Below are 13,622 nucleotides of genomic sequence, written 5' to 3' on the forward strand. Positions count from 1 at the left end.
AGTCTGAAAGCTAGGAGGGAAAAAGTGCTAAACATCTGAAGAGTTTTGTTTAGCAGTATTTTTAAAGGAGGGGAAGCATCAACATACTGGAAGAAAGCTGTGGTGGCTGTAACACCTAAAGATGGCAAAGACAAATCAGACACAGTTTCATATAGGCCTGTTTTAATTTTAAACAATAATTATAAAGTGTTTATGTCTATAACAGCTAAAAGAATGGCAAAGATGTAGCCAAAATTAATAGATGTTGATAAGTGTGTTTTTTTGGATAGGGAAGGAAACATTTGACAACAAAGCAAAACATAAGAAAATACCACTGTTGGTGGTTCTTGATGCAGAAAAAGCTTTCAACATAGTAAGCTATGATTTCATGAGTAGGGCAATGGAAACATTTGCATTTCCCGATATAATATTAAGGTTAATTAGAAGCCTATATGAGGGATTGTTGGTAAAAAGTAAAGTAGGAAGATTCCTCTCTGACAATTTGTGTCTGAACAGAGGAACTAGCCATGGGTGTCCACTTTCCCTTTGTTATTTGTTTTATATTTAGAGCCATTGGCAAAGAAAATAAGGGACTCAGAAATTCAAGGATATAACTGGTATGTATTCAAGAAAAGTTGCCTTTATTTTCTACCTTTATAAACCAGAAGAGAATTTCTAAGTGTTGTAGAATATTTGAGACAGTTTCAAGTCTTTTTTGGGAAGTAAATTTTGGACGGCACAGGGGTGCAGCAGTTTGCGTTATTGCCTCACAGCAAGAGGTTCTCTAGTTTGATTCTTGACTGGAGTGCCTTCTGTGCAGAGTCTGCATATCTTCTCTGTCATGTGGGTTTCCTCTGGGTGCTCCAGTTTCCTCCCACATTACAAAGACATGCATCTGGATTGTTTCTCCCCGGGCCTCCACTGAGAACTGGCTCATTCCAAGTCAGACTTTCCGGTAAAACAAATGTTAAATAAATAAAATTAATAGAGATAAAACAAAGGCTATATCTGTAAACTATGCAGACTCATGTGAATTGGTTCAGTAATACCAATACTTATAGGGATAAGACAAAATAAAGCATTTAGGAGTATGGATTAAGAATGATGCCCTTTTGGCTGTTACGGATGCATGTGAAGAGAATAAACAAATGATAATATAAAAACTGAGAAACTGGAAAGTCCTGTTTATGGATATGGATAGGAAAATATAAGCAGTGAAAATGTATTTACTCCCTTGGGTTTTACGTGCAGGTCAGGAACCATTTTCTCAATCAAAGGGAAAAGTAACAGAATGGGAAGAGGAAAATTATAAATAGTTGAATTAATTTATCTGGGAGGGGAATAGGGCAAGGGTCAAGTAGGGTAAGCTGATCCTTCCAATAAAACAAGGTGGTTTTGCATTACCTGATTTATAGCGACATTTTAGAAACACACAGTTAAGGCTCATGTACACAGACAAAAATTCAAAGTGGAAAGGGATGATCACGAAGGAGAGGGAAATTCAAGAAACAAGGAGACAATGCTATTTTTGATGTGGATCCTTAAGGAGAATAACAGCAGCCCTACAGAATACTATATTCATAAAGTAGCAGAAAACTCAGCCAACATGAGAATGTAGAAAGGACATTTTGTTAAAAGAGATGAGTGCAATTAGGGGTACAGAGAATAGGCAAGAGGAGGGCTGGAATTTACTGGAGAAAACTAGAAAAGGAACCAAGGTATTTGTAGCAAATAACTAGAGAGGGAAAAGTAACAGAATGGGAAGATGGCAAGAAGACATTTGGACTGCAAGCTAAAGACTACCTTCCCTATCAAGGACTGATATCTGATTAAAGGCAAAGAGAAAGGGATAGGGGACTCCTAAGCAAGAGTCATGCTCTGGTAGAGTTTTTAGTTGAATTTAGAACAGAAACTGATGTTAAAAAGCAATAATTATTAGTGTATATAACATATTGCACAGTAACTATAGGAACCATCCAAAGGATGTCAGAAAAGATTGGAAATTGAGAATGGATAAGCAATTCTCAATGAAACAATGGGAAGACATACGTATGGCTGCCAAATATATAACAAAGTCTAGAAGATTTAGGATTTTTGCTTGGAAGTGTTTGCATAGATATTTTTATACACCAAGCAGACTTCAAAGAATTTTTCCTCAGGTAGATGCTAGATGCCAAATGTTGAAAGTGTGATGAGGAAGAAAGAGGTAACTGGGAACATGTTTTGCTATGAGTTGGCAGGCTTTAAAAATTCCTTACAGAGTACTCTGTCAGAAATACTGGACAAGCAAATGGATGTAACTAAGGAAATTATTTTTTTGATCTAGGATACAGGATCTGAATTGTCTAGACATAGTAAATCCTTATTAAGTTTAATTCTGGTTGCTGTTAAAAAATCATTTACTACAAAATGGAAATCAAAGTCTAACCCAAATGTACTTGAAGTACTGAACATTATAAAAGAGATAAACAAACTGGAAGTTGGATGTTTACAAAAGGTTAGGAGCAGATTATATAGAAAAAAAATACAGAAATTGTGGAAACAATACATTTAGAATAATGTTTTGGAGGAGGAGTGAAGATTAAGGGAAGACTAAAATTGCCCAATGTATGTAATGTTGGATTGATGATAGTTATGCAAAATAATATACGTGTTGTGTAATGTTTGTGACTGGGATCATGTTAATATGGCTTGTTTTCTTTCACATAAATGCATGTTTGCCAATGCCCCAAGTGATAATTCAATAAAGGTGTTAAAAAACAAACTTTTGATAAGTTTTGCAAGAATGTCTGTTGTTAATTTCTAGAACTAGATAGAGTGGAGCACTAAATGTAAAATAGGGAACAGACTATAAGCAGTTAGCTTTGTCTTCTGACAGCAAGAGGTTTTACAGTTCGATTCTCATCTGGAGTGATCTTCTTCACTGTGTCTGCATGTCCTCCCTGTGGCTGAATGAGTTTTAAAGACATGCAGTAGGTGTGTGTGTGTGTGTGTGTGTGTGTGTGTGTGTGTGTGTGTGTGTGTGTGTGTGCACGCGCGCACTCCTTCTGTGAAGGTTGGGTACTGGGCTGGCAAATCAACACCATAAAAACTCAACTGCCAATCAATTTACAGACCGGTGATCCACTGTGGCGACCCCTAATGGGAGAAGCCAAAAGCTAAAAGATTAAAAGACTATTAAAAAAAATATATATATATATAGCTTATAAGTACACAGAATAACAGTAGCAAAGGAATGCCTATTATGAATGTTTTCCAGCAATATTTATACAAAAGGATTTCTATAATTATTCAGCCTCAAACTTCTGATTATACATGAGAAAAATAACATTCACATAAATTATTGCACTGCATATTCTTAGATATTTTTTGCATTTTTATATCTATTCTGTATGGTTTTCTTCATTTTCTTTAAGTTATTGTGTACTCTTATTAAAACCACACAGTTTATAACATGCTAGCTTTTATGTTACACAAATGATTATAATTTACCTTATAATCCTATTGTAATAAGCAGGACTTTTAGCTGCTGGTCAACATGTCTAATATAGCTGTGATAAAAATACCTGTCAACACATTCTCTTAAGAGAGGGTAAAAAGGGGTACTGACTTAGTTCTGCCATAATTTCATTTCCTTAGTTTATGTCTTTTGAAGTAATGAACTCTACAGATACTTAGGAAGGTACATACTTTCTCACTAGAAATTCCAAATGTGGTATCCGCTCTGGATAAAAAAGCTAAAGTATTACAACTGAATTCTAAGAAAAATTCACAACACAATGGAAGTAATAACATATTCCTTCTGCTGTAAACAGAACAAAATGCATATTCCTACCCATCTATATCTTTTAATTGTTTAGTAATTTTGTTTAAAGTCTGATAAATCTGAATAACTAGAAATGTAATAAAAATACTTTTTAAATTTTCATTTAAATACAAGTACCTATAGAATTAACTTTTATAACTACTGAATATGGTACAAAAGGATAACTACCTGAAGATTTGATCCAGTTCCGATACCAAAAGAGGTTTCTTTGAAATTGCTGGTATTAACTTTGACTACTGCAAGAGCCAACAAAGGACTGGTGACATTTGCAGACTCTTCTTTGAAGGTCAGTCTTAATCCAAGTGTATCCACGAGATGTATTATCATCCTACACAATAAAAGAAACCTGTTACATTCGTATCATAATGAACTTCATGTTTTATCACTTTAAAACAGGTTTACTGCTGTAACAGTTTTAGTTTGAAAACTTCTCTGCACACCAACTGCAAATATATAACACAAAAGTTGGAGAAGTTACAGCACAGACATGCCTCTTCAGATGATTTTGCCTACTACCACTGTGTGTACAGGTAATATTCTAATGGTATAAAAAGTACAGGTCATGCAGAATGAGGATACTTTCTAGTTCTGATATTAAGTAGTTATGTAGCTTTGAACATTTAAATGGCAACCCAACAATACTCCATACTGACTGATTTGTTTGAAAGAGATACATTTTACATTTGTTACAATTTGTATTCTGTTTGCTGAAATGTGTGCATTGTGTTTTGCAATGTGCAAATATTTAAGCAAATCTAAAACAATAGATTACAACAAAAAATGTTATATAGTCAGTTAGGGTAAAGAAACCACATCTGTATTACAATGATGCAGATAGTATGCATTTTTCATTAAGAAAACATGGAAAGACTACATACTTGAAAGGAGAAATATTAACAGAGTGAAGAAAAAATTAACCCAATGGAATGGAAAAAGATGCTGAAGGCTTTGGGCCCAGAAACTTACAAAATGATATACATAAAAGTGGTAGAACAAATTACAGTGGAAATAAAAGATTAGTCAGACTGACTGCAGCTAGACGGCTCTATATTAGAATCTCGAAATCTGACAATATTGAATCTGATATTGTCGACATGAGATCAGCGAAAGCGCAGAAGATTGAATGTTTAAACAGAAATCTCCATAAGGGGAGATTTCCGTTTACTTCAATGTAGTGCAGTCTCAGATTTGGTATATTTAAGTAGTGGCGGGTGTGGTGGGGGGAGCAGCCCCCATGTGGGGGTGCAGGGTGCCTTGCCTCCCCTACTTTAACCCGTCAGGGTAAGTTTTTCTTGTTTCATTTTTTTTCAAAGTTACGGATCTTAGATCATATGGTGTCGACCATATGGTATTCAATGTTCCGTAACTTCAAGATTTTAATATAGACCCCAGCTAGACCTTAGATAGCAAGATAAATCAATAACTACTGGTGTGCTTAAGGAAACCACTGCTAAAAAGACTGTTTAGTGGAATCACTACTAAATGGAAGAATATCAAACATTTCTAATACGATTGGGGGGGTGGTGGCCATGATGCCAGTCTGCTAGCAACAGCCATAGCTCTGGTTATGTTTTAATATCCTGACAGGAAATATACTTTCATTTTTAGAAAAATCTAACTAAAAGTTAGATTATCATAGACTCTTAATTATTTTCTAAAAATGAATACATAGTCAGGAGAATTTTTTAATTATTCCTATCAAGAAGTTTTCTACTGGAGGTCTCAAGATGAGCAACTTGAAGAACCCACACCAGGAGAGTGCAGTGAAGAAAGAACTACATCTTATAATAACAAACATCCAAGAACTGTCACTAAAAACATGAGCAACGTGAAGAACCCACACCAGGAGAGTGCAGTGAAGAAAGAACTACATCTTATAATAACAAACACCCAAGAACTGTCACTAAAAACATGAGCAACATGAAGAACCCACACCAAGAGAGTGCAGTGAAGAAAGAACTACATCTTATAATAACAAACATCCAAGAACTGTCACTAAAATGGACAAATTCAAAAACAAAATGGATATTATCAAACAAGAATGCAGTAAAAATGGAACTTCTAAATGGAATAGTAAATAAACAGTCTGAACAGATTCTTGCCTTAGAGAAAACAGTAACTGACCTAGATACTAGAGTGACAGAAAATGAACATCACAATGAATTTCTTCTGAAACAAAATACCAGGCTGACTGAGAAACTGGATGGCATTGAAAGTAGATCAAAGAGGAATAACATAAGAATATATGGAATTCCTGAGAAAGAAGAGGGTGCTAACATGATTCAATTCCCCAATAAGTAGTTTACATCAGCACTAAACATGCCTGAATCCCTCTCTTTTGGAATTGAGAGGGGTCATCTGTCCCTGTCCCCATCTTTGAGTTCATCTAACCCCAGGTCTATAATAGTCAGATTTCTTTCCTCACAAGACAAGGACTTAGTGCTGTAATCAGCTTGGACTAATTCCCCCTATCAAGATGGGTGAAAAAGTTATTCATTTTGACAATGACTACACCTCTACCATCATATCCAGAAGAAAGGAATGTGTTTCTCTAATTAAGTCCTTGAAAAAAGCCAATATTAAAGCTCAAATTCTTTTTCCTGCAAGAATAAAAATCAACTTGCCAGGAGTGAATATCTTTGATTCCCTACAAGAAGCAGTAGAATTTATCCAAAAGAAGAAAATACTGTCAGAAGAAATGGAATGGTCATCCCAGAGTGTGAAGAGACAGGCAAGAAAAAATGGATGGTCTGTGAAGGAAGGAGCAAACAAAACTAAGAAACTAAAGGACAAATTTATAAATTCCTTCTAATTTTAAATGCTTTGTTTTATGAATCAGTAATATATTTGATTCTGGAAAGTATCTATGTTGTAAGGTAATGTGAATCATTTTTATTATTAACGTTCTCTTTTCCTTTCTGTATCTACTTCTTCTAATTACATATAGTACTAAGTATTTTAAATAACATTCTCTCTCTCTCTCTTCTTTCTTCCTATTCTTTTTTTTGTTACCAATGTTCCTTTTCTCTCTTTTCCCCATTATAAGTACTTTACATACTTTTCCCTTTTAAATAACTACAAATGATGTATGTCTTCTAATTCTTCAGTAATAGTATAATTTGACTTAATACCAAAGTGCATTTTTTCTAGTTGGTCAGTGGTGAGGTAACAAGGTGTTTCTGATTAGTGTTTCTAACTAGATGTTTTACACTCTTTGTTTAGATACATTTAAATATTAATACAGTATATTAATGGTGTTTTATAGATAGATACATATAAGATGTATATATATATATATATATATATATATATATATATATATATATATATATATATATATATATATATATATATATATATACACACACACACACACACACATATATATATACATATATATGTATGTATATATATATATATATATATATATATATATATATATATATATATGTATATATTTATTAGGTTCCTTTTTTCTCTCTCTGGCCTGGTTAACTGGTGGGTAAATGACTGAAATATTATAATATGATTTCTGATTTGAGGCAGCTGTTGTTACATCTAAATAGCTGTTTTTATATGAAAGGGTTAATTTTTTCATGATTATGATGTTTTGTGAGGAAACTCGTGGTCTGTGTGACTGTTCTCATTGTGGAGATTCGTGATATGCACTGACAAGGCAGCTTGAGTGTTTTTTTTTGCTTTCTGTAAACTCTAAAAGCTTCAAGATCTGAATTTCCCAATGAAAATGCTTTTTTCTTCACTAGAGACAACTTCTGTTGTGCATGAGCCTATTTAGATACTTTTTAACAGGTTTATGAAGCTGCAGCTTGAGGAAACAACAGTGATGACATCATTTGACATTTTGAACTTGTTAAATGGTTGTACTTAGAATTCTTTTCCCTTGAAATTCTGTTATCCTTCACTAGATACTTTAAACAGTAAATTAGTTCTGATAAAAGTGCTTAATTCCTTTGAAAATGCCTATGTTCTCTTATAGATGCATACATTCTGCAGATTCAATGACACTATTAGTAACTAAATGATATCAAGTGAACTAGCAGCTGCATTAGAAAACTCATTATGCATATTAACATCAGACTCATGTTATATAACTAAACCTTTAGTAACTAAACAGAGGGTTGTAAGGCCCCTTTTTTCTCTCTCTCTTCCCCTTCCTAATGAAAGACGTCAACACAGATATTGTTAATACATAAGAGTAATATGTGTATAATTGCAAAATATAATAGTTATGTTGTAATAAGTGTTTTTTATATATATATATATATATATATATATATATATATATATATGGATCCCTATCACATGGTCAACAGGCCATATGATCGACTTTCATTTGGTTGACAGTTCATTTGGTCGACAAGCAGTTTTATGAGGGGGGCTTCGCCCCCCTAACTATATATATGTCAACTCCAGGATTGCACAACATTCAGCTTCTAATGTTTATACATACTTTGATCGGATGTGTATTTATGGCATATCTATGTATTAGAGGTGTTATTATCATTCATAATGCTTCAGATGTATTGGACACTGTCATTCTAATGTATATTTCATGGCTTCAGATTTCTTTAGTTGCTTTCATAATACTTTTCTTTTTTGTTTTTATACTATATTCTAAGGAGAGATCGATAATTTGTGTAATTTGGTATTGGAGAGGTGGTGGATAGATGGTTTAGTTAAGTTTTTAACTAAACCAGAAACTTTATGTTTCATGTATGTGTTTGTAAATAGTTTTGGGTTCTTGAAAGTAGTGCTTAATACACGTTATGCATCCATAAGTAAGTTTTCAGTAGATTTCAAGTCAACACGGAAGAAAGGTCTTTCAGTTAGTAATAACATACACATTATAGTCAATGGCTTATAAGTGTTTATCATTAAATATTAATGAAATTAAAGAAATCCCAATCCCTCAGAGCTACACGCTCCAGGGATCTAAACCTTGTCATCACAATAAACAAAACATGCTGGAGGGATAGGTTCCTGACCCAGAGACTCCCCAGACTCTGGAATAGATTGCCCATACATGTCAAGCAGAGTGCCTCTTTGGACCTCTTCAAGAGGAACCTTGACGATTGGATGGGAGAAAGAAAATTCACCCCAGGGATCACGTCAGTTGCACTGCTAGACAGGGGTCCAGGAAAGTAAATAATATGGGAAGAAATAGCCAGGGAAATGTTATGGCTAGGCTTGTATAGGCCCTAGGGCTGATAGCCTAGTACCAACCTATGAACCTATGAACCTATGGTTTGAACAATAATGTCAAAAGAGCTGGTTTGCTTAAATATATTAAAATGCATAAATCCCAGATCATTTTTACAGGAAATCCATCTATTAAAAAAAGATCTACAAAAATACTCATTCAATGGCTATACCGTTCTGGCTGATTCATGTTTTAAGACTAAGAGAAGGGGCACTCTTATTCTACACAAAAATACTTATACTATGGCAAGAATTATAGATACAATTTCAGATAAAAATGGGATGCTAAGCATGTTTATTTTGGAAATCAATAGGAAGCACTATACTTTGATTAATACATACTGGATACCAAGACTGAGTATTAAATATGTTGACAAATATCTTGACCTGATTACTTTAAATGCAAAAGGGGAAATTATAGCAACAGGTGATTTTACTGCCTATTATCAGGCAATGATACTTCTAAAAATGGTAAAATAAAACTAACACCTCAAGCCAAGAAGTTAAATGACTTTACAAACCAGATGAACCTTAAAGATATACATGGTCTAAGAGAACATTATTCCTTATTCTATACTCACTATTCATATAAGTTTAGTACACAAACAAACATTGATAAGGTCTTTGTATCAAATAATATATACTCTAAAATAAGTGACATATCTATAATGGCTTGTCCACTTTCGGACCATAATGCTATAAACTTTACATTAACTAAACATACAGATGATTTAAGATTTCTACAGAGAATTCCTGCTGACATAACTAAGTTAAATGACTTTATGGAATGGATAATGAAAGAAATAGACATATTTATGAAAACAAATGATAATGGTGAAGTGACTGATACTGTACTATGGGACACCTTTAAAGTTTATATATATGGCAGAATAAAATCTTGGTACCTTAAAAAAGGAAAGAGTGGGACAAAGAACTTTTAGACTTACAAAAAAAACAGACAAGATAAAAATGGACACAAAACCAAATAAAATAGCACATAACGAAATTCCTAAGTTAAATCAAAAATACTTAGAAGTTCTGAATCATAAGGTAGCCACAAATATGGAAACATTGAAATTACAATCTTATGCTATAATTCCCAAATATCCACATAAAATAGCGGTAAGATCCAAAAAAAATAAACAATCAAAATCTTATTAATGAGATTAAATATAAAAGTGATGGTTCAGTTAAGAGTACATCTAACTTAATGGGCATATTAGAAGTGTTCAAAAACTACTACAAACATATAAATAATAACACACCACTTTTGGAGACAGATAATGTAATAAATACTTTTATTCAAGAAAATATAACTACTAAGGTGTCAATGCAACAAAATAACATATTAAATAAACAATTAACACCAACAGAAGTAAAAGAGCAAATAAAAATTTTAAAAGATAATAAAGCTCCAGGACTGGATGGAATAATTCTTGAACTATATAAGATTTTTCCTGAATATATAATAAAGAAAATGATGAGTGCCTTTACTATGGTTAAGCAAAAATGTATAACACCTCATTGTGGAAATACTCAATTATCTCCACCATATTAAAACAAGGTAAGGACCCCAAACCTTGTGATTCATATAGACCAATTTTGTTACTAAACAATAATTATACAATTTTCATGACAATGTTAGCTAATAGGATAAAGAAAATATTACCTAATCTAATACATAATGATCAGCCAGGGTTCATTCTTCATAGAAAAGTGCAAGATAACATTATTAAATTACTATCATTAATAGACATAGCATGCAAAACAACTAACTATTATCAGAAAGGCTTTTGATTCTATTAGTTGGTCTTATCTACAAAGAATTCTGATTGGTTTTGAATTCTCCTCAGATTTTGTCAACTTATTAATGACAATTTATAGTGGGGCACAAGCTTATGTGAAAATCGGATCATGTCTATCCTCACCACTAGAAATCCTCAAGGGAACTAGACAAGGTTGTCCTTTGTCACCATTACTGTTTGCTCTTTCAATGGAACCTTTTGCTACACATATCAGAAACAAGCAAAATATAAAAGTCTTTCAGATTAATGACTATTGTCTTAAGATACAATTATTTGCTGATGATATGTTGTTAACATTGGGTGATATTGATGGTTCTTTGCATGATGTTATAAATACCTTAAGCAACTTTGAAAGAATTTCAGGGCTTAAATTTAATCATAATAAATCCAAAACATTACTAATTAACAAAAAGATAAACACAAACCTGAGAGAGAATAGCCTGTTTAATTGGGAGAATGATGTATTAGAATATTTGGGTGTCAGTATAAAGAGTACATGGAAAGAGTCTGTTAAACCAAACTACAATAATTTAATAACCACCATTAGTGAACTAATCAAAAGATGGAATAAAATGTTCTTAATGGAGAATAGGCTCTCTTTAATTAAAATGATAATTTTCCTAACATTTTGTTTTATATATAGTCATTGATACTACCCCCACCCAAAACTTATTTAAGCAATTAGATTCCATGCTGCTTAATTTTTTATAGTTCCCCTTAAAACCTAGGATTGCATATAAATGGCACATTATTGCTTGGAACAGTAATGGGATAGCATTCCCTAGCTTAGATCTTTATTCCAAATCAATTATAATTAATGTAATATTACATTGGATGACACCTACCTATATATCTGGCTGGAAAACAACACATGAGATTCATATAATTGATGTTAGAACTATAGAAAATCAGTTTAAGGAACAATATGGAATAAGTAGACTTCATTGGCTTTTACGTGAATTTTGTTTATTTAATAAGAAGTTTGATCATTTTTCTTATGGCATTAATCAAATATTTAATAACTTTAAAAATATATTTGATTGTAATTACAACATTAAACAATTTCTATTTCTTATATTACTTATAGCATACTTCTCTGATTGCCTAGATTCTTTCAACATCAATGCAATGCAAAAATTAAAGGAAAATAACTTGATATTCTGGCATCAGTTTATTGAAAATAAGAGTATTGTAATTTTGATAATAGTCAGGACAGTTGGTTGTTTATATAAATGAGAGTATCAATCAACCTAGAGACTGAATCTATAAGTCTTAAAAAGACAGATAATCAAAAAATAATTATTGTGAGAAGACACTCTAAAGTTTGACTCAGATTTTTGGAATTACTATATAAAGATTAATGGAGAACAAATATCTGATGAATCCAATTCTATGTATGGTACCTCTTCTTCATTATATTAGAGATTGTATACATGGACATGCAGAATTCCAAATCAATTATAATTGATGACACCTATTGATGTTAGTTGAAAATAAGAGTATTTTGATAATAGTCAGGACAGTTGGTTGTTTATATACTCATTACGGCAGTTTGTAGAAAACAAAATGAGAGTATCAATCAACCTAGAGACTGAATCTATACCTAGTTTGATTCAGCTTTTTATTAGGAGTCTTAAAAAGACAGATAATCAAAAAATAATTATTGTGAGAAGACACTCTAAAGTTTGACTCAGATTTTTGGAATTACTATATAAAGATTAATGGAGAACAAATATCTGATGAATCCAAAAAATTGTTATCGAATTCTATGTATGGTACCTCTTCTTCATTATATTAGAGATTGTATACATGGACATTTATGAATAGGAGTTTCTATACTCCACATTAAATAAATCCTATACTCAAAAACAGTGAAAGCAAATGTTGGAAATATGATGAATTACTAGAGGCCAGCTGGGTTCACATGTTCATTCAATGTAGAAATCTTGTTCAATACTGGAAAGACTTTAGATATTTTGTAATAAATGCTTTATGGTCTGATAACTGTCATATTTCCAAATCACTAATCCTATTCAATGTTCCTATACCTAATGTAATACCTAAATCTCAGATTTAGTTACTCTGGTCAATTCTTGCAATTGCCAGAAAAGTTATTACTTTGAATTGGAAAAGTAAACAAGATTTGATATTTAAAGATTTTATTAATTTAGCAAAGGTTGATTGTAAAAAAGAACTGCAAACCATTTGTTATAGAACTCATAACATTACTCATAAAAAAAATAGCATGGCAAAAATTGGAAAACCTTTTGAACAAATACTGATAAACAATCATTTTATCCATGAGAAGTTATCATGGATGAATCTAAATATTGTAAATAGTTTTGTTATTGTTTTATTGTATTTGTTATATGTACATTTGCGTATGTTTATAATGAAAACAAAATAAATTAAAAAAAAAAACATTTTAAATACACCAAGCTCAAAAGAGGTGACACACAAGGCACAGGTTTTGAAACTAGGAGTGAAAAGTGTCATATCAATGAGTGACTGATATCTGAATAAGTGACCAAGGACTCTGACCTCTTCCAAATAGCAAACAGCTAAGAACAAATGAAGGGGCCACAGTGACACACTAAAACACAAAATTTTAATAACTCATTAAGGGCTTTTGTCCCTGTATAGTGGACTTCATCAGACTACTATCACAAACAAAAAAACAAGTAAATATACATGAAAATGTCACATGTTCAAATAGTTCCTCCAATCACATTCTAAAATAAGAACTGCACCTTAATCACCTACCAAGGTATAAATTAACCCTTTCCTATAAA

The 13,622-nt window shown here is 32.3% G+C and overlaps 1 protein-coding gene across 2 annotated transcripts in view; it reads right to left on the bottom strand.

The window, feature by feature from the left end:
• The window catches only part of ADGRG2 (adhesion G protein-coupled receptor G2), a 465,660-nt gene that overhangs the window by 357,725 nt on the left and 94,313 nt on the right, over positions 1-13,622 (bottom strand). For both annotated transcript variants that reach the window (XM_044072249.1, XM_044072248.1), the window contains one exon: positions 3,974-4,133. In XM_044072249.1, coding sequence (XP_043928184.1) covers positions 3,974-4,133 — 160 coding nt within the window. The remainder of the gene's footprint in view (positions 1-3,973; positions 4,134-13,622) is intronic.

The sequence above is a fragment of the Protopterus annectens genome, chromosome 5.part0 (assembly GCF_019279795.1).
Source record: "Protopterus annectens isolate FY-2018-M chromosome 5.part0, PAN1.0, whole genome shotgun sequence".
Classification (NCBI taxonomy): Eukaryota; Metazoa; Chordata; order Ceratodontiformes; family Protopteridae; genus Protopterus; species Protopterus annectens.